The sequence below is a fragment of the Punica granatum genome, unplaced genomic scaffold (assembly GCF_007655135.1).
Source record: "Punica granatum isolate Tunisia-2019 unplaced genomic scaffold, ASM765513v2 Contig00030, whole genome shotgun sequence".
NCBI classification, from domain to species: Eukaryota; Viridiplantae; Streptophyta; class Magnoliopsida; order Myrtales; family Lythraceae; genus Punica; species Punica granatum.
In genome coordinates this window covers 31,856-58,355 of record NW_022204048.1, presented here as the reverse complement: position 1 = coordinate 58,355, position 26,500 = coordinate 31,856, and the positions used below count along the sequence as shown (strand labels likewise).

At 37.2% G+C, this 26,500-nt stretch overlaps 2 protein-coding genes across 3 annotated transcripts; one reads left to right on the top strand and one right to left on the bottom strand.

The window, feature by feature from the left end:
- Positions 1-5,777: 5,777 nt before the first annotated feature.
- LOC116189865 (ethylene-responsive transcription factor ABR1-like) lies at positions 5,778-9,332 on the bottom strand. 2 transcript variants are annotated; one of them, XM_031519604.1, is made up of 3 exons: positions 9,315-9,332; positions 8,601-9,150; positions 5,778-6,763 (listed from the first exon to the last, which is right to left on the bottom strand). In XM_031519604.1, exons 2-3 carry the CDS (start codon positions 8,956-8,958, stop codon positions 5,991-5,993), a joined length of 1,131 nt encoding a protein of 376 aa, XP_031375464.1. In that variant the 5' UTR covers positions 8,959-9,150; positions 9,315-9,332; the 3' UTR covers positions 5,778-5,990. The 2 variants fall into 2 exon arrangements, with proteins under 2 accessions (XP_031375464.1, XP_031375463.1); XM_031519603.1 differs by lacking the exon at positions 9,315-9,332 and having other exon boundaries at positions 8,601-9,303.
- Positions 9,333-22,353: 13,021 nt separating this feature from the next.
- On the top strand, positions 22,354-24,605 carry LOC116189868 (cold and drought-regulated protein CORA-like). The gene is made up of 8 exons (XM_031519605.1): positions 22,354-22,743; positions 22,964-23,044; positions 23,132-23,220; positions 23,334-23,408; positions 23,642-23,703; positions 23,800-23,865; positions 23,999-24,229; positions 24,334-24,605. The coding sequence occupies exons 1-8, from the start codon at positions 22,621-22,623 to the stop codon at positions 24,432-24,434; spliced, it is 828 nt and encodes a 275-aa protein (XP_031375465.1). The 5' UTR covers positions 22,354-22,620; the 3' UTR covers positions 24,435-24,605.
- The last annotated feature ends 1,895 nt before the right edge of the window (positions 24,606-26,500 follow it).

Below are 26,500 nucleotides of genomic sequence, written 5' to 3'. Positions count from 1 at the left end.
ACCAAAGCTTTATATGTAATGATTAAATATATTAATCTATGTACATCGTACATAGATTAATCTTTGGTTTGGAATACGGGTTACGTGGGTCACTGAGGGTTATCACAAAACTATAATGGTATGTTTGGTTGACCGAAATTGACAGTTCCTTCCGCATCTATTCCACGAGAAATAACATTACTCGCGTTTGTTTGTATCCGAAATAAAAATGGCAATTCAAATGAACTCTCTCATTTTCCATATGAGGAGTATGGTCATTACCCATTGCACCATCCTCCATAGCAATTCGCATTGGGAATAGAGATCAAATCTCCATCTTGTCCTCAACTCAGCCCCTTCATTGCCACCATTCAACTGTTGCTGCCTCCCAAGCTCCACCATCATCACCGGCGACGTGCACTCGTCTTCACTTTATCGTCGCTTGTCATAGTCTCGCGAGCCACAAATTCGACCTTGAGCCACTCAAGAGGTTGGATCTGGGGTGGCTTAAGAGCCACCTAGGAGGTCCTCTACGCGGTCCAGTCTCGAAGTCCTCACGGCAAGGCCGTTGTCACTACTATCACCGAGATGACAATGCCAGCACCTTCGCGAGGTCTCCCATCCAGAAGTGCAGCTCTTATCGGGGCAACTGCTGTCACCGCTTTGTATCTGCTCCTCCTCCGCGAGGCTTTGACACTTGAAGACGATGTAGCTATAGAGGCGAGGCGGAGATCGGGAAAGTTGCCACCTAAGAGGTTGACCTTGACACCGTGACCCCTAGGTTCGCGAATCCCCTAACGGTCATATTATTGGTTTTCGCCATTTCTCTATTCAGTCCTACCAAATAAAATAAATTTCATCAGAATTTCTATTATATTCTCTATCAATTCTAATCTATGTCCATTCTATTATGTATCAATTCCATTCTAGCAGACTAAATGTAGCCTAAAGGGGTACATTTAGATGATTTTTTTTAACGGATGTAGATCAGAGAGATTAATTAAGGATATGCAATGCTTGAACAAATAACCTCATAGTGTTGGATTTTTATTTTTGTGGAACTTAAGGTGGCCCAAATTATGTAACCAGATCATGCAAAATAATTACAGAACCAGGGATTAAACCACATAATCCGTGTACTTCGACCAAGAAAAAAAAAAGAAAAGAAAACTCCGTATACATGGTTTAACGATGGAAATCTTATAAAGCATTCAAATCTTACAGCTATGGGAAAATAGCTCCATATAACATAATTTTAATCTTATTTTCACATTCTAGCACATTTTTAAAAGTTTTCAGGATTTAGCACGAATCACCATTTTATTCTCGGATCTAGCACACCGTTAAACTCCGTCTAAAAACCGTTAAACACCGTTAGACGAAGTTTAACGGTGTGTTTGTGATCCGGGAATAAAATGGTGATTTTTAACTTTTAAAAACGTGCTAGGAAGTAAAAATAAGATAAAACTGTGCTACATGGGGTTATTTTCTAAAAAAAAAAATATTTACCCCCTTTTCAATATTATGATTTTGATAGTCTTTGTGAAACGTACGATTTCAAAACAAGGTGAAACTTTTACCCCATGTTCTTGATGTTCCTATAAAACTCCACACAAATTTTCAGATTTTTTTGGATGGTAAATTTTCAGATAAAAAATATTTATGTCCTTTTTCGGTGTTGTGATTTTGATAGCTTTTGTGAATCGTCCGATCTCAAAATGAGGTGAAACTTTTACCCTACGTTTCTGATATTATTATAAAGCTCCACAAAAATTTCAAATTTTTATGGGCGGTGAATCTTCAGATAAAAAATAATTACTCTTCTTTTCTGTGCTCTGATTTTGATAGTTTTTGTGAACCTGTCCGATCTCAAAACGAGATGACACTTCTTTTCCATGTTCCTAACATTATTATAAAACTCTTCACAGATTTTCATATTTTTCTGGACGGTGAATCTTCATATAAAATATATTTACCTATCTTTTCGGTGTTATGATTTTGATAGTTTTTATGAATCTCCCGATCTCAAAATGAGATTAACCTTTTACCCCATGTTCCATATTATTATAAAACTCCACACAGATTTTCAGATTTTTCTGGATAGTGAATTTTCAGATAAAAAATATTTATCCATTTTTCGGTATTCTAATTTTGATAGTTTTTGTGAATCATCCAATCTAAAAAATACCTGAAACTTTTAACCAATGTTCCTGATATTATTATAAAGCTCCACACTAATTTTCAGATATTTTTGGGAGGTGAATCTTCAAATAAAAAAAGGAAAAATAGCCAAATATAGCACAGTTCTTACCGTATTTTCACTTCATAGCACGTTTTTTTAAGTTGTTACAATCTAACACCAATCACCATTTTATTTCTGGATCTAGCACACCGTTAAATTCCGTCTAACGGTGTTTAAACGGTTTTTAGAGGGAGTTTAACGGTGTGCTAGATCCGGGAATAAAATGGTGATTCATGCTAGATCGTGATAACTTTTAAAAACGTACTATGAAGTGAAAATAAGGTAAAAATTATGCTATATGGGACTATTTTCCCTTTTATCTTTTAGAAACCAGGTGTCTATTGAATTCCCAAAATCTATAAATCATCTCTTGAAAAAAGTGTCTGGCATTCCAATTCTCTTGAAAACGAAGATGGTATGTATTTAAAATTTTATTAAGTACCGAAAACTTAACATTTATAATTTAAGTATATAGTTGCGCTCCATAACGAAGTTAAGTTTGATTTAATTTGATTTAGTTTGATTGGAGAAGCTGAAGGTAAAAGCAGTTGGAAAAAGTTTGTGAGAGAATTTAAAGACAAGATAAAAAAAAATAATATTTGTATTATTGAATTGAGGAAAAAAATGTTGAAATTGAAAAAAAAAGTGATGAATAGTTGAGAGAATTTAGTAGTAAAATATTAATAGTAATAATAAATAAGAAAAAGTATGATAAATAATTTAAAGAAAAAAATAAAAAGTAATGATTCAATTATTGAATTGAGAGCAAAGTAAAATTAAATTAGGTTAAATTAAGTGTATAAACGTCTTTAATGAATTAAATGGATTTTTTTGTTGCAAATTAAGTGGATTATTTTTTGTTGCATAGTAAGTGGATTTTGTTTAGTGGTAATGTGACAAGGTATTTTAAAGTCTTTGATTTTATCTTCACTTAAGGTCCTAAAACTTTTCACTTTCAAATTTGACCCCGAAATCTACTTTTCCAAAAATTTAAAAATAGTAGGGAAAAAAAAAACAGAATGAATGATCAATCGGGGGCGGAGGGAGTTGCAATAGCTCTTGGTCGACCATAACAGCCCGGGCAAGGTTGCCAGTGGCCTTTGTGGTCGCAAATGATCTCACCCGAGCTATGATAGCTGCTGGCGAGCCACCGTAGCCCAAGGTGACATAACCGACTACCTCTGTACATGGTAGATGTCGACCTTGGCAAGTCTGTGGTGGCTAGATGACGAGCCACTGCAGCAGCTCTTCTTTGCTACTGTCTTCAGGCGCATCTCCTCTCTCTCTCTCTCTGTCATTTCTCTTCCGTCCCTTCCATGCAAATGGCGCTTTCTCGAATTGTTGCAAAATTAATGGGTGTCAGAGCAAATAAGCAAAAATCACGTTTTTGTTGAGCAAACCAGCACGAAAATAAGTAGGTTTATATATACTGAATCTTTAAGCGTTAGTTTTATTTAATAAGGTAAGTCAAAATTACCTATGCTTATCAGATGATCTTAATTAATTCATTTAAGTGCTGAAATATTAATTTAAGTACTTATTTTAGGTAGTTGAATGCCACCTAAATCTAAGTAGAATCCGATTGTTTATCTATCAGGAAGCCAAATAAGAATTTACCTTCCCAATCCTTATAAATAATTATTTTAGTCAATAAAATCTGTCTCATGAAGGTTGTCAAAATCAAGTTTCAAAAGTAGAACTGTTAAAAAGTTTATAAAATTGAAATGTAAAATAATCAACTGTAAATTTTAATCCGTAAGTTTCTATTAAGGTGAATATAGTGCTCAACAATTATTTTGATATCTACAAATAGACCTGGTAATTAACGTTAAGAAAGGCTCAACATACAGTTTTACAGTGTGTTAAGTTTTATAGTTGAGTTGAGTTGAATTTTAATTTTAATTGGATTGTAATGATTGTATTGTTAAATTATAAGAAAAAGTGTGAAAAAGTAATGAATAGTTAAGAGAATTTAGTATTAAAAATTGAATTGAGTATAATGAAGTTGTATGTGAGTTTATGTATGGGGCCCACATTTTTTATTTTGAAGAATTGATTTTTGTTATGTAGTGAGTAGAGTTAAAGTTAGAGTTAAAATTTTAAAATCTAATTGCGAAACCAAACAGATCATAATAGTATTCCATAAAGCAAAATATTTTCCTTTTTAATATTTTCGCTCTTCTTTCTGAAGAGAAAATGTGAGCTTAGAGGAAGCTGTAAATTAGTTCCCATATTGTCTAAGTTCCACCAACTATACTTTTGAGTAAACTATAAAATTCAGTAAATTTTCCTTAGATTAGAAATTGCTATAAATTTGATAAATTTTTGACTCTGTAGATTTGAATTTGAACTATTTTACTGAATGAAATCGCAGTTTTGGTGCAAGTTTATCAGGGTTATAGATCTATAAAGAGTTGATTTATCATTGAAAAAATGAAACATTTATAAGATTTTAAGAGTTACAATCGAGATTTTGACAGAACCAGTATCAAATAATCAAGTTATTAAATAGATTGATTTCATAAGCCATTTTCACTTGGGACAATTTTCTTCAAAATATTTTATCGAATGATGATAATTGATATGTCTTATTAGCACGAAATTTTATTCGAACTTTCCTGAAATCAATCTGAATTAAAACGGGGCTTCAGATTTTTGTTGGTGAGGAGATTGGATTCCATATTTTTTATTTAAAGAGTCGAGGAACGCGATGATGCAATGTTCCAATGCCACTTATTCAATTTCTTATTCAAATACGAGAATTATAGTTTTACACGTTTCTTGTTTCCCAATAAGCCACGTTTGTGCAATCGTAAAACATATTATATTAATGGGTCTAATTCAAAGTACATGTTGATCAACAACCTAATTAAGTTTAGATTTTAAAAGAAATTAATCAATTGTGTTCTCCATTACTTTTATTTTTAAAGAGCAGCCTCGGAAACTTCTATGAAGATTACGTACCAAGACATTACTCTGTTAGTTGGTTTATCATTATGTATTAATCTTGCACCCATTCATTTCGCTCTTATCTCGAGTTAGGGTAATTTAAACCAAAATATCTTGATAAATTATATGGATGGATATCATAAAATGAATATAATCGGGAATCATTTCAATGGAGCCTACTGCAAATTTATTTACCAAGCGTAGCTTATGTAAACAAATTAGTGTGTTTGGTTTTAAAATTGAATTGAGTTGAGTTTTGATTTTAATTTGTTTGTAATGATTGTAATGTTGAATTATAAGAAAAAATGTGAAAAAGTAAAAAAAAGTAATAATTGTATTGTTGAATTGTGAAAAAAGTAATAAATAGTTGAGAGAATTTATTATTAAAAATTAAATTAAATGGTTAAAAAAATTGAAGAAAAATAAAAAAATGATAATTGTATTGTTGACTTTTGTTGTGTAGTGAATACTGAATAGAATTAAAGTTAGAATTAAAATCTTAAAATTAAATTGCGAAATCAAACCGACAATAAATTTCTCAATACCATGGGAACATTAAAAAATAAAATGTTTCAACGGGACTCCTTTCCCGAAAACAATACGGCCATAAAATGAACATGTCTCCTGTTTTCCCATTTTTCACGTACGTATGAAAAGAAAAAGAAAAGGCAAATAGAAATTTGCTTACACATTACAGAGAAATTAAGAGGGTAATGACCTTACAAAAATACAACAAATGTATGTCTAATTTTAGCTATGGCTATTCCACCCAAAAATAAAAAACAAAAATCAGAACAAAATAATAACTTCATGGACCCAATCAACCTGTGGACGGTGGATGTTGACTAGAGGAGCCAGCTGACCATGGCGGGGCCGCGACATCCGCCCTGCCACCTCCCTGATGGCTATCTCTTGGTGGCGGCCGTGGGTAAGCCAATTGCTGCTCTGAGAATATCAGAGGAATTGAAACCGATGCCGAAGAAGGAGCTGAACTCGATGATAAAAATGAGCTGGTATTGATTGAAGATTGTAATGAACCCATTTGCGATTGAGGGAGCATCATATGCTCCAACAAACCAACCGTGTTTTGGCCCGAAATCAGCTGGCTATACGGATCCTGCAGCCAATAGTCTCTAGCTATGTCAGGTACCGGACCTGTTGGTGGTCGAAGGCCTCCTAGTCCTGGAGGCTGCTCAGGTGGAGCTGGTGGCACCACCTGGTGAGCCGCCACAGGAGCATTTGAGACTGCCAGGGCAGGCCCAGAGGTGTAGGTCTGGACGCCTTGGGGGAGCATCCTGACATTCTCTGGGAAGTTCAGCTTGGCCCGGTTGCCTCGGAACCGGAGGGCAGCCTCATCGTAAGCCCGGGCAGCTGCCTCGGCTGTATCGAATGTGCCCAGCCATACTCGGGCAGCTTTGTGAGGGTCCCGGATCTCTGCCGCCCATTTGCCCCACGGCCTTTGCCTCACACCCCTGTATCTCCTCCGCCGCTCTGCTCCAACAACGCCAGCCTCATCATGGGATGATGCTGGGTGGCCGGATGCAGTTGGTGGGGTGGCAGTTGCTGGCGCCACAAACGGCATATGCTCCATACCTAATAAAATATGATCTCTCTATTTAGTATTATTTGTATCCGAACCACTTAATCGCGGCATATATACGAAAAATAGACGATATAGAAAATGAAGGTAATAAGCGAGGTTGGCATTGTCGATGAATATCAAAATAGAAAACAAAAAAGCAAACGAAAGGATTGAATATTTGACACAAAATTTTATAGTGAATTTTTTTTGGGTGAACCCTTATATCCAGAAGTCCAATTGAATCTCAACTAATTCAGTCAAGTCGGTTGGCCTACTAAGAGGTAAAGCTCTATCAAAGTGGATTTTCTCCATTTACAAGGACTAGAATCTGATACCATACTTAAGCGGAACAACCGTCGAACCTCTTAACCAACCAATGACTGAATTTAGTTTATTCAATATTTCAATATATATAACATGAATTTGGTTTATATATATTTTATATTTCAATACATAAAATGTGAATCTTGTATTTTTCTTTTTTTCTTTTTTTTAATATCTAAAGAGGAAGCTTAATACTCGAGTAGGAGATGGATCAAAAGGGAAATAAAGAGAGATACGACTGGTTCCACTAGTGTAAACTGACATGGTAATATCTTGACATCAGGTTGAAAGCGAATCGCACTGTAGTGAATCTCACTTTTTGAAGGAAAAAAATGGAATGAAGAATATTCAAATTTCCGTAGTTTACTATTAATATTAATATTACTATTATTATTATTTAGTAAAAATTGGAGTTCTAGTAAGTTTTTTTTAGTGTGTACCATAGTATTCGAAAGTCTAATAGGTTCCGACTAATTTAGTTCTAACTGGGTCTGCCCACTAAGGTGGTAAAACTCTTCCAACATGATTTTTTTGCATTCACAAGACTTGAACCCAAAGACATTCATTAAGAAAAATAAACGTTGAACCGCTTGAACTAACATATGTGAGCGGGTTTGAGCAATTTTATTATTTCACTTTCATCTAAACATGAAAAAAGTGGGGATTGATGTAGTGGCTTTGACTTGAGACCAAGAGGTTATGATTCATTTTTTTTTTGGCTGGAGTATAGGTATCATTTGTTAGAATATGCATATGTAATATACATTGGCGTAGATTAGGTTATGGCTTACATATAATAATAATAATAATAATAATAATAATAATAATAATAATAATAATAATAATAATAATAATTAACGTAGTGTTTGCATTGGCATGCCTTGATCAATGCATTTCGTATTTTGTTCTCACAAGAAATAATGGCTACGTGGCTGTTTTTATCGAGATTAGGAAATACTAATGTTTTAGTAATTATGTATGCATGCATGCAATATTCGATGTACCTACTCTAACGTTAATTGTAAATTCCAAAAAAGAAAAAGAAAAAGAAAGACAATTTGTCAACTTTGAGAACAGGGCTAGAGCCTTAACCTAATCTTATAATTAAAGAGAAAAAAAAAAGAAAAAGAAAACAGAGTAAAAGCAGAGGAAGGAAAGATTGTGCTTCTAGAAGATTTGAAAGTTACACACATGGAGCAGAGAAATTCAAGGTTTTTGAGTAAACCAATGTTCTCCAACAAGGCATGAAAATCAGAGAAAGATCAATACTTTAGATAAAGGATTAGCGATTTAATCTTCTTTCCCAAAAGAATAAGGATAAAAGCAAAGGACCAAGCTGATGATTCGATCGAAGGAAGGTCTTGAGGTTATCGAAGAGATGATGATTTGATCAATGGCGCAGTAATATCATCTTATGTACATATGAAACGGTTTAAGGTTTTCATAGTTTGAGGGCCGGGAGAGACTAACGTGCCGATATAGTTTAAGTCTGCAAATGATTTGATAATGAAGAAACTAACGTACCGGTTGGAAAGGATGATGGCTCTGCTGATTGTGACCGAGCTATGAGATCACCATACATTCCATGACCCCTTAGAGAAGCAAACTCGGAAACCCCGGATGAACTGCCCTCCCCGCGCGGTCTCTTCTGTCCGACCCACGGAGCGGGAGAATAACTGGGCAAGGAGAGTGGTAAACAAGAAGAAGGAGTTGGATGAGGAAGCGTCCCCTGGCTTCCTGCTCTCTGCCCCGAGACAACCTGCGTCAGAGCTGTCACGATAGCGGACATCTCCCCTGGCCTGCAGAACGACGAGAACATGGCCGGGGGAGAGCTGGGCGGTACCTCAGCAAGCTGTGGTTGCACTACTGGCCAATCCATCATAGGTTCACGCGAATGAGCCGGCCCTTGATCAGGTTGTGCTCTGACGTGGATGTGGCTATGTTCCTGCTCCTCATCATCGCCGCTTTCTCCGCCGCCTATTGGTGGTGGGACTTCACCAAACTCGCCGGTGCCCTGCCGATTCGCCACCTTAGCACATGTACTAATGAAACGTCTCCCCGTCTCCTGCCGCAACTATATAATAATGAAATACCGAAAAAAAATTATGGAAAAAAGAAAGAAAAAAGAGGCAGAGGAATCGTTTTTGGGATTGGGTTGATGGAACGTTTTCATATATATGAGAGGAAAAGCGAAACTCAAACATGCTCCGCCGTCACCGCAACAGTGAATTTACGGACCTTTACTTAGTTTCCGTTCCTCTGTCTTTGTAAGCACCAACTTGGCCGCCTTTTAATTTACAAGGAGATTTTTTTCCTTTTCCTCTTTTTTCATTTCTTCGTCATTTTCATCGACCAAATAAATATTTCTATTTTATGAATTAACTTCCAGAAAAGGACAAAAAAAAAGGAAGATTGCAAAAAGGAAAGAGAAAAAAAAGCCGGCGGATGTTAAGTTTTCGATGTAATGTGTGTTCAATGCATAAGTTTAAACTAATATAAATGCGGGTCAATTTAGGTGATTTGACATTTATTTCTCTTGATTTCACATTTGAATTTTCTTTTCAATTAATAGGGAGATTCATGACTTAATATATTAAAATATAAATCTTAAATACTTAATAAAGAGGCGTGAATGGTTCAACTGGATATCGGATCTGAGACTTTTTGGTCTCCAAGTAAAAAGTGTGTCACTGCACTATACTCTCTCTTGATCATATTCGAGTCTTTTGAAGGGATAACATCTACAATTGGAAGAATTTTATTTCTTAATAAGATGACCCGCTTGAACTTGAATAAGTCGAGTCATGCACACAGAAAAAATTCGATATTGGACTTTCAAATATAAGGTGATGTACACTAAAAAAAAAGAAAATTATTTAAGCTAATATATTAATGGTAGAATCCAACCATTTTATAGCATTTTTTTATATTAATTATCTGGTAAAAGAATTCATTTTTTTCTTTTTTTTAACTCTCGGAGTCAAAGAAGGGGGGCTTAAAGTGGTGGCTTTGCTACTCAACTTTGATCGAAAATCAAGAGATTTTAGATTGAATTTTCATCGGTAATCGAACTCAGCCTAATCTTTTCATTTTCCTTTTCCATATCTCTTTCTAGGTTCATTGATCTCTCTTTATAATTGAAAAATAAAAAAAATCAAGTAATAAATAAAAATGGCAAAGGTGCCGTGGGGGAGGAGGATGTTCACACTGGTTTTTGACCCATGTATTTTGAGGAGAAGCAGAGGAATGAGTAATGGCGGTGGTGTTGGTAGTGGAGCAATGGAGAAGAGAATGTCGACGGTTAAAACTTAGATATGAGGAGTTCTAGTTTGAATTGGATTCTTTTATTACCGACATAAGGAGAATTTTCTGGGAGAAACTCTGATTAATTAATTGACTAATTAATTAATTTTTAGAGCTTAGTGTTTTTAATCATAAACTGGGCTGCCTTTGACGCTGTCATCGAGTCGTAATCCAATTAAATGGGCCGTGAGATGGAAACGATAGCATAAATAGATTTGGGGCCCATGTTAAGTATGGAATCTATGTCGTAGAAAATGGGGAAAGAATACCATCCCTATCACATTTAAATAATACTATCCTTCTCGCACTCATTTTGCTCACCCAACACGATTGCTTTCGCATCTAAGAGCAAACCCGTTATTGATTTACCGGATCAAATTGTTGCACTAACACCAAATGCTATGCCCGTATTAACAATAATGTCTAAATAATTTGTAGCTAGGCAACACCATGAGCTGCACGAGTTATCACTCTGTTTTTATTAGGTGCAATAACATAGGCCGTTGCAGGTCGGAGATAGGAGATTCGCAGAACCGTTCTTTAAGAATTGTATAAGCGGCAAAAAAACAGAGGAGCTGCATCCCAGCTCTGACCTTGGGAAAGTTATGGAAAGATATATTTCACATCTGAACGATTGACCGGGCCGTTCATTCTTTATCATATTTCGTGTGACGATCATGGAACCACATGGTGCAATTATGAAACAATTGTTAATTACTATGAGAATTAGACTTGGACTATCCACGACCATATATATTTGACTATGCGGTTGGACGATTGATGTGAACGAGGTTTGGAATGTCGCGAAGCAAACTTTGGGATAGGCATGTTTTTTGTCGATGTACGTACGTACTCTCCTTTGTTCTTTAAGTAATCTTTTTTTAATTAAAGACTGAAACATTCATGCGTGTCAAATTATTCTAAGGTAGACAATTAATTATATATATATATATATATATATATATAGATATAGAATCTTCCTTGGATGAGATAAATTGATAAAAACTAGTTAGCTGTCGGATGTTGAACTCAACTCTGCGATATGTTTGGTGTTGTTATTATCCTAATGAAAGTCTATCATGACCCGGAGTCATGTGACACCAGAATCATGACCGTCCATCAGGCGTGCGCTTCGAGTGGACTCTTGGATGAACGGATAGGATGACCGTGTATCACATGATATGCTGTCAGGTTAATTTTTTCGCATTATCCTAATCTCATTTGGACTATTGGCAAAATTCTTTGAATTCAATATATAAAAGGTCTTTTTCGTTGACCATTTTTAAGTAAATTAGGAGAGTATAACTACCTTTTACTGTACTCTCCATTTGCAAATTACGAAGACCCGAGGAAAACGCACTTCCATTATTAATGAATGAGCTAAACATTATTGGGTGACTTACGCAAATTCTGAATTTCAGTCAGGTGATCACTCGATTGATATCGCGTTGATATTTTAAATTTCAGATTAGAAATTCAAGAATTCTTGAAAAGCAAATACCGGGGAAAGGCCCCATGTTTGTTGCCGAATATGCTTGAGAACACTCTGATTTTGTAGTGGTGGATGAGTGAAATATCTTCTGAAACTTTATTAGAGTCGCTCCCTTGTGTAGTTATGATTCGATTTGGATATTTTGCAGCAATGTTATGCCTATATGCTCATGCTTTGAAGGGTTGCTATGTCGGTCACTCCAAATCCTTTTTTTATTAAAAATAAAATTTTGACTAAATTAGTTTAAGTTTTAGTACATTAAAACTTGAAGTAAATTACAAATGTGAAATATGTTTTTATTTAATTTAACGTAAATTATCCAATCATATCTTATAATAATTTAGAACAATTGTACGGTATAAGTTATCCAATGGGGTGATTTTTCTTCTTTTTCCTTCCTCAGGTGGCGCAGATGGACAAATTTACTCATATGTGGTTGGCGTTGGGCCATTGATTTTTCCCAAAGAAATTCGATGGTTCCCAACAGAACACGAATATTGAAATTGTGTATATCGAAATTAATGCATCTCACATATATACATATATTGAATAGCACATAGATAAGACTATTTATAGTTTATAAAAAAAAAGTAAGACTATTCTTCCAAAAAAATAAATAAATAAAGCAAAGCAAGCAGCTTATTATTTGATCAATCAATAACAGATGATAGTAAATAATGCCAACAAAGTGGACTATGCCAATAAGTTGCGTAATTTCTCCTATATAATAAATACTTTATATCACCCGTTTTCTTACCAAAAAAATGGAATATTACTTTACATCGCCTGCCCTCTGAATTTGAAAACTTTGATTATTAGAATACTCAACGCTACTGTTGTGTATATGACTCACATTCATTTGAAGCTTTGAACCTAGCTACCCATTGAATTGTTTTCTTTTTTCTTTTTCACGCTTCATTTTATATTTCCTTGGCAATTTTTTTTTCTTTTTCATGCATTAACATCAACCAACATGGATTTTCATGATGAGATGCGGTATGAATTCTGCAAAAACTTTATTATATTTAGGGTGAACTGGTCCAGTATGTATCTATTTTGTTGTAGTGATTGATTTGCAACTATGACGCCAAATGGTATGAAGAGAGAGGCCAGGGCCAGATCTACGAAATTAATCCTAGTAACTCAATTGTCCTAGAAAGTTTGACATCAACCTGCACATGGGAAAAAAAGAAAAAAAAAAAGAAAAGATGATGTGATGTGACGAATGGTTGAGCTAAAATAGAAGAATATATATATATATATATAATTAAATAAAATACAGTAGCAAAAAATTTTCCGCATGCAAAAGAGGAATAGAAGATCAGTATCAAAGAATAATGAGCACAAACTATGGTTCCTCGAATCACATTATTCGTTTTTCTTTTCTAATTACTTCAGTCCGAAAATTCTCAGCATTGGAACATCACTTTTCCATGGTTGGGGGTTGCGGGTGGGGTTCGTGTTCCAGATCTTTTATACCCTTCTTTTCCTAATTTTTGCTATAAAAATTATTGAAAAATAACCATACCACATCTTTAATTTTTAAAATTATACGGTTATGATTATCTCAAATTTTCATTTAATAATAGGGCGCTTGTTCAATACAATACACACACGTTTGTCATCTTATTTAATTAGTTCCATGCAAGGGACTTTAAAAAACTAACTCAACCTATGCATCAAGGGAAATATTGAGCAATAAATAACTTTAGCCTTTAAAATTAGACTGTTGCGATTGTCTTAAAATTTCACAAAACTGATGGGAAGAAAAAATTGCGACTCCCTTTTCCTTAAAAGAAAAACGAAAAAGAATTGAGGATATTTACGGAGGAATACAAAACAGTCATTCACTGCAGTTGCAAAAGCTCCCTATATATGTTTATATATATGTATAGCAAATGGGTGAAGTGAAGGGGACATTACATTGTAAAAGGGAAAATTTTCAATTCAGTCACGGATCTTTAGCACTATTTTATCTTTTCTGGACGTGTCGTACTCCGGTTCATTTATGTCATACTCCGAAAAGCAAACTCTTTAGACAGTCAATTGCATGTGCGTACTGTCGACCACATCATGTTATTTTGTACGCAAAGCAATCGACAGTATGCATATGCAATTAACTATCTAAAGAGTAAATGCATATGCATTTACGGAGGAATACAAAACAGTCATTCAGTGCAGTTGCAAAAGCTCCCTATATATGTTTATATATATGTATAGCAAATGGGTGAAGTGAAGGGGACATTACATTGTAAAAGGGAAAATTTTCAATTCAGTCACGGATCTTTAGCACTATTTTATCTTTTCTGGACGTGTCTTACTCCGGTTCATTTATGTCATACTCCGAAAAGCAAACTCTTTAGACAGTCAATTGCATGTGCGTACTGTCGACCACATCATGTTATTTTGTACGCAAAGCAATCGACAGTATGCATATGCAATTAACTATCTAAAGAGTTTATTCAGTGGTTAATATAGTAGAAAGTGAGGGAGCTAGATGAATCCCTCTCAAAAGACCTCGAAGATATCCTGACACAGGAGGAGATACTCTAGTTCCAAAAATCACGAATAGAGTGGGTTAATTCAGGGGACCGAAACACCAAATACTTCCACACTAAAGCTGTAGTGAAGCGCTGAAGAATTCGAATTGAGATGCTTTTGGACTCGGATGGGAGATGGATCACGAACACCACAGACCTTGCAGCCCTTGCCACGAAGCACCTCCGTACGCTGTTCACCGACGACCGAGACGTAGCTTGCCCACGCTTCTCCACTCGGTTTAGGCCGGACTTAGTAGCAGACATACAGTCATTGTCCTGACCAACCTCAGTTGCAGAAGTGTGTGCGGCCTTATTCTCTATGGGATCGTACAAAGCCCCGGGACTGGATGGATTTCATGTTATATTTTACCAGTCTAATTGGGAGACGGTTTACCCTTCCGTTTTTGAGTTTGTCAGGAAGATCTTAAATGAAGGTGAAGATGTTGCATTGGTAAATGAGACACTCCTTGTTTTAATTTCTAAGCTCGATAATCCAGAGTCTATTCACATTTTCGCCCTATAAGCCTATGTAACGTCTCTTACAAATTGGTGACGAGGGTAATAGCAAACCGGCTACAAGGGTACATGGCTGAACTTGTTTCGCCGAACCAAGTAAGTTTTATTCCTGGACGTGATATTCATGATAACATAGTGGTGGCGCAGGAGCTCGTGCATTGTATGCACCGTATGAACGGCAACAAACAGTTCATGGCCATTAAAGTGGACCTTGAGAAAGCATATGACCGGTTGAGATGGGGGTTCATCGACGAGACACTTGAGGCAGTCGGCGTCCCGGACCGACTCCGCCACACCATAATGAATTGTATCTCCTCGATTCACATGCGCATTCTTTGGAATGGCGAAACCATAGCCGAATTTTCGACCAGTCGAGGTATTCGCCAATGTTATTCGCTCTCGCCGTATCTCTTTGTTCTGTGCATCGAGCGGTTGGCGCATTTGATTCAAGATACTGTGGATGATGGTCGCTGGCAGCCTATCAAGGTGGGCAGGAGGGGCCGTCCATCTCCCACCTAATGTTTGCTGACGATCTCCTTCTATTCGTTAATGCGTCGATTGATCAGATGCGGTTGGTTTGCGATGTCCTAGAACGTTTTTGTCAAGCATCCTGAGAGAAAGTTAGTGCAGTCAAGACCTCCATTTTTTTCTCTAGGAATGTTGCAATGGAAGACCGAGAGGCCATCTGTCGAGTTAGTTCCTTTACTGCCACAAATACACTAGGAAGCTACCTTGGCATTCAGCTTGTACATGGGAGAGTGTCCAAAGAGCACTTTAGCCAGATTATCCACCAAGTGCAAGCACGGTTGAATGGATAGGCCTCGAAGTCACTCTCGATGGCTGGGAGGATTACACTTGCCAAGTCCATTATCCAAGCAATGCTGTCGTACGCTATGCACACGATGCAACTCCCAATTTTGGTAAGCAAAGAGATCCAACGGTTATGTCGTGACTTTGTTTGGGGACATTCAACGAATCAACGGAAACTCCATTTGGTGAAGTGGGCGACTATTGTCAAGCCGACCAAGTGTGATGGAATGGGGTTGTGGGACCTTCCCCTCTTTAACACGACAATTCTCACTAAGAGGGGTTGGGGATTCTTAACCAGAAGATCGGCTCTGTGGGTGCAAGTCCTCCGGGGCAAGTATGGTGATAGGTCGGATTCTTCATTGACACTATCCTATAAATCGACGGGCTCATGGCAATGGAGGGGCATTGCTAAGGCATGGAACCTGGTAGCAGGAGGGGTGGTATGGAGTGTAAGGAACAGTGAAGGAGTGCTGTTTTGGGAGGATCGTTGGATTCGAGGGGCTGAGCCTCTACTGCATGCAGTAACCACCACCGTCGATGCTGCTGCTGCGAGCTCGCGAGTCCGTGAGTACGTATCTACGAGTACAGGTGGATGGGATTAGAGCAAGTTTGAGCACATGATCGATCATTCCACGCTCCTGAGGGTAGCGGCGCAACAACCGCCGGTTCCTGAGCTAGGAGACAACTGCATCTCTTGGGCACTTGAACCCTTGGGTATATTCTCGGTGAAAACAACTTATTCCTTGCTTGCAGAACCATTGTGGAGTATGGAAGAGCCTATTTGGCGACTGGTATAGCAATGGTGATGGCCCCAAATGATTCGAATATTTTTGTGGCTTGTGGCTCACGAGAAACTACTGACAAATATCCTGCGAGTATCACGACATTTAGCAGTCTCGAGGCTGTGCGACTTCTGCTCCTCTACTATGGAAACAATCCTGCATGTGCTAAGGGACTGTCTAGGTACACGCTCGGCATGGTACCGACTAGTCCCGAGGAATATTCGTGGTCGGTTTTTCTTAGAACCCCTTAAGCCTTTATTGATGTTGAATCTGGGGAGTTGTGACGAGAAGTGGGCAACTCAGTTTGGTGTGGCATGCTAGTTGTTCTGGGGATGGCGTAACAAAGGCCTCTTCAAATAGGACTTCGTTCAATCGAGGGATGAAGTTCGAGCTATTCGTGCAACAGCGCACAACTTCGAACACGCGAGGGATCTGCGGTCCAACACCTCTCAGCCGAGGAGGGAGTCGAGGTAGATTCGATGGAGGTGGCCTCCCGCATGGTGGATTAAGGTCAATACGGATGGTGCATCGCAAGGTAATCCGAGAATTGCAGGGGCTGGAGGTCTACTACGGAATGATGATGGGCACTGGATTTGTGGATTTTAGCACAATGTCGGCTTTGCAACCTCGACGACAGCTGAACTCTAGGGTGCTCTGGTGGGACTACAGCTGGCTTGGGACCGTGGCTATCGGCACGTGGTCTTGGAACTCGACTCTCAAGTGGTTCAGCGACTGCTATCAGATGGTGCAACCCACAATCAATGTCTCGAACCGCTAGTGAGCAGCATTAGCGATATTCTCCACCGTGACTGACATGTAGAAGTCGGTCATACATACTGCGAGGGCAACACAGGCGCTGATTGAATGGCTCGATGGGCGGTTTCCTTATCATTGAGTTCACATTTCTTAGTTGCTCCCCCGATTGGTCTTCACGCTCTCCTTAAGGGCGATCTTGCAGGAGCTTCCTTACCCCGTTTTTGTGTAGCGTAGTTTCTTTCTTGTAAAGGCTTTCGCCCTCCACTATCACTGAAAAATTAAAAATAGAAAATGAGGTTGGCCAGCTACTTGGAAGTTTCTTTCTCTGGAATTGATGTCGCACCAAGTCCGCATAACAACAAATTAAGGTTTATGAAATAACCATAATTAGGAACTGAACTGTAACAAATACGGCGAACTAAAATCAATTGTAGCATTATAATTACCAGCAACATTGTTCATGGAATCATGCAAGTCATTGTCACATTGGCGTGATTAGGATGTGGAATAAATCAATTGACAGGTCAGCATCACGAGCTCTATGGTTATGAAAACTGACGGTAGAGATTGGGGGGAAGGTAATTTACCAATGACCTCTAGTCAGCCGCTTTTGAACGCCTAGGTGGACTGGGTAGGTTTATAGCTATAGACGGGAGGACCAAGACCTATAAAGCACAAAGGACCCCACAAAACCATCTGAAGAATAAGATCTCCTTGGGACAAAAGATGCAAATTCAACTTAATTAGAATAAATTGCAAAACTTATCCATGCTCCAATTAAGAGGAAAAAATAAAATAGGTCGAGGGTTAATTTGGTAAATTTTTCTCCACATCCTTTGTACTCGTACAACAGTTTATTCTTGTACTCTCTCCCTTCCCGCTCTCCCTAATTATGATAAACCTCATATTATTTTTTTTGATTATAAAGAAGGCACGTGACTCATTATAATAAAATAAAAATTATAATAATAATAAAAAAGAAATTTGAATAGTTTCATTAGTATCAAATTTGAAACCACTTGATATATCAGTCCATCGCAAAAGTCAATGTTGGGATTAAAATGAAAAACAAATGAAATTTAAAAAATCCCATTGCGGTATAGTATAAAAATTGTGAGCATAACAATTGTGTTATCTTGGAAGGTTAAAAAATATATATATATTTGAAATACATCATAGCGTTTTTACCAAATATAACAAAATCTTGAGAATAGTTGATGAAGAAGATTAAGGCTCTAATTACTGAATTTACTTTAAGACTTCAATGTGATGGGCGTGATTAGTTTATCCAAAGAGTAGGTTTCACCCCACGTGCAATAGTTTTTTTTTTTCCCGATAAGCATGCGCAACTAATCAAGTACTATCAGGAGTAGGACTGATAAACATTATTCTTGTTATTATTACTATTAAATGCAAATCATCGTGAATATATTGCCCTTCTTTTGGAAAATCTCGTCATGGGTTGTTGCTTCAAAGATACAAAGGATCATTTTATTCTTGATCACATCTACTTTCCAAGTGGAAAAGAGGACGTGTTTGTCTCAAGGAAAATGAAAAAGCACATGTTTCACTAAACATTTAAAGAAAAGTCATGTTCTTTTTCAAAATAAGGAGTCAAAGGGAATTAAAATTGCGTATTTTCAACATGAGCGTGTACCTTGATTTATTAAATAAATGAACTGTTAAGACTTGGATAGTTAGCCAAAAGAATTTTGGGTAACTTTAATTTATAGATGAGAGTGCCACGCGTGCGTTTTTGGGGAAGAAATAGATCTGAAAATGAAAGAACAGGAAAAGGAAGGAAGAAATGTTTTCCACACTCTGCATGTGAATGTATTTCTTCAAATTTCTTTTCGTGAATTTTTGTCGGCTGGCCCTTTTTATCTCTTCAGAAGAAAACTCATATCCGATTTCTCACCAAAAAAAGAAAATCCTTATTCAGAGTAGGATTTCCTTTGATAAGTTCTTTTTAAGGTATCTTCATAATTCTTTCAGCAAAATAAATAAATTATGAATGGAAATTCACTTTTTATATTTTTTCACTGCTTCTTGAAATGCAAAAGTGGGAAGTTGAAGATGTAACACGCACGGATAACGATTTCTCAAGTCTAAATCTGAATTTACACTCGAAAGGAATATATCACGTCTAGACCCGACAAATAACACCCAAAAGGGCCATGATAAAAAGAGAATTCTCTTAACTTTATCAAAGAAGTATTATTATTCTTGTGATATAAAATTCTAGTCTTCTGTAACAATGAGATGGACTATATATATATATATATATATATAGGCCTAAGACAACTAAGAAAACACTAAAATAGGAAATTAGAATCTAGACTCTTATTATGTAACTTCCTAAAACAAAATAAGTAATTCTTCCAAAATAAGAAACTGAAGACTCTTTACTCAAACTAAAATTGGAAGTAATATATAATTCTAAATGTATTTATATCTAAATAAAATATACTACCTAATTAAGATAGTAATATTCATAATCTATGGATCAAGACATCTCATCTTCCATTTCCACATTACGAGAATATTTCCTTGATATATTCAAGTTATGCTTCTTTGGGCTTAGACATGTTGATATGGATTTCGGCTGAAAATCTTCCTCATCATTTTCCCCCACTTGTTAAAAGCTAAAAAATGAAAATTTAAAATGAAATGGTTTGAAATTTTGAATCTGAGATGCAGTCAAATAATTAATTTTGTATCGCAAACTCTATTATAAAATAAATGAAAATTTTTTGTTTGTTATTATCATAATGGAGGATTATGGACCTAATAAAGAATTGAAAAATGTGAAATAAGCGGACATAGAAAATAAACTTGATGAATCGAAACATCTCTTGATTTTAAGCAAAGTTGAAGTTGTATTATACCTTTTGTCATATGAATGCAAAGATATTAATTCTCACAAATTATGAGTAGAAATTCACTTTTTTTTTCCTGGCTTCTTGAAATGCAAAAGTGGGAAGGTGAAGATGTTATACGGTGCGTATCACGGTTTCTCAAGTCTAAATATGAATTTAGACTCAAAGGGAATAGATCACGTCCAAACCCAACGAATGACACCCAAAAGGTCCATGATAAAAAGAGAAATCTCTCAACTTTTTCAAACAAGTATTATTATTTTTGAGATATAAAGTTCTAGCCTTTTGTTACATTGAGATAGACTATATATATATAGGTCTAAGACAACAAAGAAGACACTAAAATGGGAAATTATAATCTAGACTCTTGCTATGTAACTTCAAAAAATAAAATAAGTAATTGTTTCAAAATAAGAAACTGAAGGCTCTTAACTCAAACTAAAATCGAAAGTAATATCTAATTCTAAATATATTTCTATCTGAATAAAATATACTACCTAATTAAAAGAGTAATATTTATAATCCATGGATCAAGATATCTCATCTTCCATTTCCACTTCACGAGAATATTTTCTTGATATATTCAAGATATGCTTCTTTGGACTTGGACGTGTTGATATGGATTTGGACCGAAAATCCTCCTCATCATGCCTTAGACCATGCAATATAATATATATATATTTTTTATTACAAGGGAGACTCATAAATATAGTACAATGAAATGATATTCTAATAACTAATAAAGGGATATAGGTAATTCCACCGAGTATTGTACTTAGAATCTCTTAATTACTATTCGAGGGCGTGCGCTACTATATTACATCATCGTTGATAATATAATAAATAACTAAGTCGGACACTTCACCGAGCTCTACCTATAATTCCACTGCAGAAAATCATATATATATATAATCGGAAAAAAAATAGTCATTGAAATGAGAAATGATGGCGTAAATCTCTTCTATTAATAGAGTTACATAATTGTTTTTGAAACTAATTAGCTGTCCCTATCGAATCATGATCTCCAAATCATTTGTGCTTATCCAATCATTAAAAAGATGGCATCAATGTCTTCTTTCCGATCTAAGGTGATGCGATGATGCTCAAGACAAAAAAAAAAAAGCGATGTGACGATGATCTAATCCTCCCTTGGGTCATTTGGAAGTTCTCTTCCAATTATATTCTTCCCAAATCCTCTGTATCAGTGGCGTCAAGAAAATATTACATTAATTCAATACATTACGCCAACAATATATTGAACAAATCCTCGAAGTTATGCATATATAGAAGTCTTGTGTCAGTGATTCTAACAAAGGAATAGTAAATAAAAATTGATTAAACCAATCGAAGGCGACTGAGCAGAATGGTTCAGTCTTTGCTTACTATAGTCAGTTGAGTCGCACAATTAGCCACATATATAGCAAGTAAGTCGCACAATATGTGGACGCGATATCATTTGTTTGGTGTAGTCATTTTCACCGGAGTGATCCGCCATCAATGGACTAGAGGTCAGCGCGTATCGCCTATTACGCAACCTCCTTAAAAACTGATGCCACAACAACACACTTGATTATGGGATGGCACATAGGGAAACTCGGGTGGTCAAGACAAACGACCTGAGTCTTGACCAATCCATTATTAGGCTACAGTACAGTGCAGTTGCTTGGCTATGGACCTCTTGAAGAGTGTGATATATATATATATATATATATATTCTTTTTTTCTCTTTCGATTACAAGGAAAGTCCTAATAGAGAATTGGGAAATAGAAGTATAGCGGTATTGAATAAAAGAAATATGAAATATTCCATTTTAGACAATAAAATACGAAACCTCTCTATCTCAAATTAAGAGCGAATGTCATTGCACTAAATTTTATTTCTCTTTACGCAGTGCATTTTAACATGAAAATAAGAAGGAAATTGACGGTAGGGACTTGTGAACTCAATTGCTTTTGTTCACCCAAAATTTATAAAAACAAAAGTTGTTTGATCTCATATTCCTTTCTTTTTTTTCCTGGGCAAGGTAAAGGAAAAGGGAAAAGGGAAAATATAAGAGAGAAGAAGAAGAAGAGAAGGCCCGGTCAAGCAGTTGAGGCCCGTCCGAATCTCCCGCGGGCTTTCACAGATCCAACACCAAGGGAGAGCGACGTAAGCGTTGAAAAGTCAAATCACCAGATAGCCTTCTCTCTTCACTCCCTTCTCCTGCCAATTGCAGTCCCTTTGGCTGATTTTCCTTATTTTCTCCATCCTTCTCAACTTCCCTTACGCTGATATTCTCCCGTCCCGTCTGCATATCTCGATATCCCGGTTCGCATGTTACTATGTGATGCTCTATGATATCCCATAATTGTTTCGTTCTGGCTGCCGTCATGATCAATATGAGGCATGCTGTGTCAATTTGCTTTTGAATGATAAAAGTCATCATCAGATTACTGAAGCAGGGTTAGTTGCAAGGAATCAGAGTGATGGACCGGTATCAGCGGGTCGAGAAGCCGAAAGAAGAGACACCCATTAATGAGAATGAGATCCGTGTCACTGCGCAGGGCAGGATGCTCAACTATATCACTTATGCCACCAGTCTTCTTCAGGTCCGACATCCTGTACACTTGATTCATCTTACACGGCCTTCATTATAATGTGAATGGAAAGAGAATTAATGCCACATGCTTCAGTTCCGAATGTGATCTTTCTTTTCCATAACGGTTTCATCGTTAAACCAAGCATGGTGTAAAAGCTATCAGTTGACGTGCACTTTAGGGTACATTATGATATCACTTCGGGGATTTCACGTATTACAATGTTGTTTAGGAGAAAGAGGCGACGGAGATAGCGCTTAAGGCGATGGGAAGAGCCATAAACAAGACTGTGATGATCACCGAACTGATTAAGGTTCTTATCTAATTTCGCTCGGCTGATGCTTGCTATTTGCGGTGATCAAGTGCTAACGGTGTCATTTTTTTTGCTGGGATGAATTAGAGAAGGGTAGCTCGTCTTCATCAGAACACTTCGATCAGTTCTACTGACATAACCGACACTTGGGAGCCATTAGAAGAAGGCCTTCTTCCGTAAGCACATCGCTGTTTCAATTCTTGGTCCAAAAGATTTGCTTTCGGTGCATATCTTATGATTTGGTTTATGCATTTGACTGGATAATTCATGTTTGTGTAACCAATGGCAGATTAGAAACAACACGACATGTCTCGGTGATAACCATTACTTTGTCCAAGAATGAACTGGACACATCCTCTACTGGGTATGTCCTACACAAGTCTCCAATTCTATTTATTTACATAAATTTTCATCTCGAGTTTCAGTGGCTTAATCGCTTTGTCGAGTATGTGTGATCATAATTTGGTAGATGTAAGGCTTAAGATCATTTTGACTGGATATACTTATGGGCGCAATCCCTACAAGGAATGGTCACCTTAAATCTCTCGATATCATCTATCATTTTTTAATGTAATGATTCTAGATATACAAATGCAGGTACCAGCCCCCTATTCCTCAGGATCAGGTGAAGATAGGGCATGTCCAGGACCATCAAGGAGGTAAAGTTTATTTAGCATTTGAATATAACTAGTTTCCTTCGGTTGTTATATAAAAAAACTATTCATGTGCTTATATGATCAGTATATGACTAATAGGGGGCCACCAAAGCACGATGGGCAGAATACGGGGTGGACGAGGAAGAGGAAGGGACCGAGGTAGAGGTAGCACTCGTCGACTAAACTAACACTTGTCTAGATTTAAGAATCGGCTTTTACACCCAGAATAATAAGAGCGGTTGGATCATACTGGTCGCTGCAGTATATAAACTGATTGCTTAGTCATACAATTGTGCAGGGAATTATATTAATGGTGGAGCAGAACACGTTCTAGATGGGGCAGCGGACGGGGGGCAGGGATTTTCAAGTCGAGGACGGGGTTGGGGACGGGGCTATAGGGGCCGAGGACGAGGAGGCTATATGGGGCAAGGGCAACGATATACTTACGTCGGTGGGAACATAAACCGCTATCCTTCTACTCTAAACAACTCTAATGGTGGAGGTCCTCTTGGTCCTAGCCAAGGACGTGGTAAGTTCAGCTCGATCAAACATCACATTTGTAGTCTCAACGGACTTCTATCATAGGCGTAATTTTATTAGTAACTCATACTCATGAGCTTTTGGGGTTGACAGGACGTGGACGCGGGTGGGGCATGGTACGTGGTCAAGGCCGAGGCCGAGGCGGAGGTTTCAGGTCTAACGCCAACGGTCCATCTCAACCAGCTGCCGCCTGATAATAATTATCTTTGAATTGCTCTTAGCTGTAGCCAAGACGCAGCGGTAATTAAATTTTTTTTTTTTTCATTTTCTTAGTTAGAAATGCGGGCACGACGAAGGGTTCAAATTATTTCGAGTCCCCCTTGTTAGTTTTTTGGGATTAATAAGAAAGCTGAACATTTCGTTCACTCTTGATCGTCTCGAGCCAATGAACCATGCTATCTTTGCACGGATGATTTCCTATCTTCAATAACTAGAGAATATCTCGAGCCAGTGAACAGATTTGTTCACTCTTGATTATCTCCAGCCGGATGAGAATGATGACCCAGAATTGGTTCATGTACGTTCACACGGTATTCATCAATTGTGGGAAATCGACATCTGCAATCGGGCAACTTTAGTCGAATAATTGTTTTGACATTATTTACGAGACACTGATTTTGCTCAAGTGAGTGGCGGAGAGTGCCTGTGCCAACAAGCCCGCAAGCAATCGCATCAAAATTCAAACACATTGTAGGTCTAATCAAATTGATTTACTTGTCAAAATATTTCATTCAGTTTTCTCAATCTTCCATTTGTATGTTTTGATGCCCTCTTTCCTCACTTGTACGAGGAACACTGATCGTATCTCTCAATATGACAGGAGGAAATACTAATAAGATTATAGCAAACATTCTGTTAAGCACTTGTATTGTCGGCCATGGTTTTGCTTAATAACAAAAACTAATTAGAGTTTCCCCATAATTTTATCGATCCTAAGAGAAGATCATTTGAGATTTTCTCATTCTGGCTCCTACCTAGAACGACTTATGAAGGTCGCTCCTTTGCGATATCGTCTCTTTTGTATCATGGTCTCTCCAAGCATCATTCACACATTCTATACTTTGTGGCCTCTGCAGCACTTAGATTCGTCTAGCTGCTGACAAATGTATGTTAACTTAAATTGCTTACGGGGGTCACACGTTGCACATATGGATCGAACAATCCATTGGATTCGAGTAAAATGTAATAGCAAGAGCAACTTAGCCGATGATAAGATGTTGGTGGGCCTTTCGGATTGCGGGCATCTCTCGTTTGGTCTTGGCCCTTTTATTGCCATCCCACGCTCAGTTCTTCATCCTAGTGTGTGGGCCTGACTCATTGCCGGAATTGCATTTGCCCATTTGGGCTGCATTTGGTAGAAATATATGATTTGTAGATGGGTGGGGATTTTAATGCTTAGAGCAGGAAAATTGAAACCCAGATCTCGTGTAAGAAAAACGAATTTGCAGGGAGCAAACAGGGGAGGCCAACTTAATGCGAGTTACAATTCTGATTGATTCGGACATTTACACGAGGATACCCCGTACAGGTCAGTTTCCACGCGAGGGTATCAGACACCGAATAAATGGAAACATTCAAGGACAAGGAATCCTGAATTCCCAATTGCAATTTTCATAGTGATGTTGGATTATACTCGCTGTTAGCTTTCGGATCCTTCGCTTTCCTCCTCTGCTGTTCGGATTCTTTCGATTAAATCATGGCAATAAATAATACAATTCGCTTTTGTTCTATTTGTACATTGAAAAGATCAGCAAAGAATTGCTTGGATCGGACATACCATTGTTTGGAATGATATAAACCTCGTCTTATTGCCAAAGGCTTTACTCAAAAGGAAGGCAAGGAAGACATTGGCTACAAAGAGACTTTCTCTCCGGCTTCCTCGAAAGAATCTTTTAGGACTATAATGACACTTGTGGCTCATTTCGATCTTGAGCTGCATCGGATGTACGTAAAGACAACGTTTCTCAATGGTGACATTAATGAAACAATTTTACCCCAAGAAAATTGTTTGCAAATTACAAAAAGCCATCTATAGGCTAAAGCAAATATCTCGTCAATGGTATCATAAGTTTCATTAAGGGATTATCTCATTTGCTTTTGAGATAAATACGGTTAATGGATGTGTATACCATAAATTCAGTGGGAGCAAATATATTTTCCTGGTTCTGTATGTCGATGATATATTGCTTGCTTGTAAATATATAAGCTTATTGCATGAAACCAAGATATTTCTATCGGAAAATTCAAGATGAAGGAACTT

Bases quoted from the DNA above. Each gene is read 5' to 3' on its own strand.
- LOC116189868 (XM_031519605.1), top strand. From the start codon at position 22,621: ATGGACCGGTATCAGCGGGTCGAGAAGCCGAAAGAAGAGACACCCATT. The intron at 23,045-23,131 runs GTTCTTATCTAA...GGGATGAATTAG, and splicing joins TGATCACCGAACTGATTAAG to AGAAGGGTAGCTCGTCTTCA. The intron at 23,704-23,799 runs GTAAAGTTTATT...TATGACTAATAG, and splicing joins TGTCCAGGACCATCAAGGAG to GGGGCCACCAAAGCACGATG.
- LOC116189865 (XM_031519604.1), bottom strand. From the start codon at position 8,958: ATGATGGATTGGCCAGTAGTGCAACCACAGCTTGCTGAGGTACCGCCC. The intron at 6,764-8,600 runs GTACGTTAGTTT...ATATTTTATTAG, and splicing joins GCCATCATCCTTTCCAACCG to GTATGGAGCATATGCCGTTT.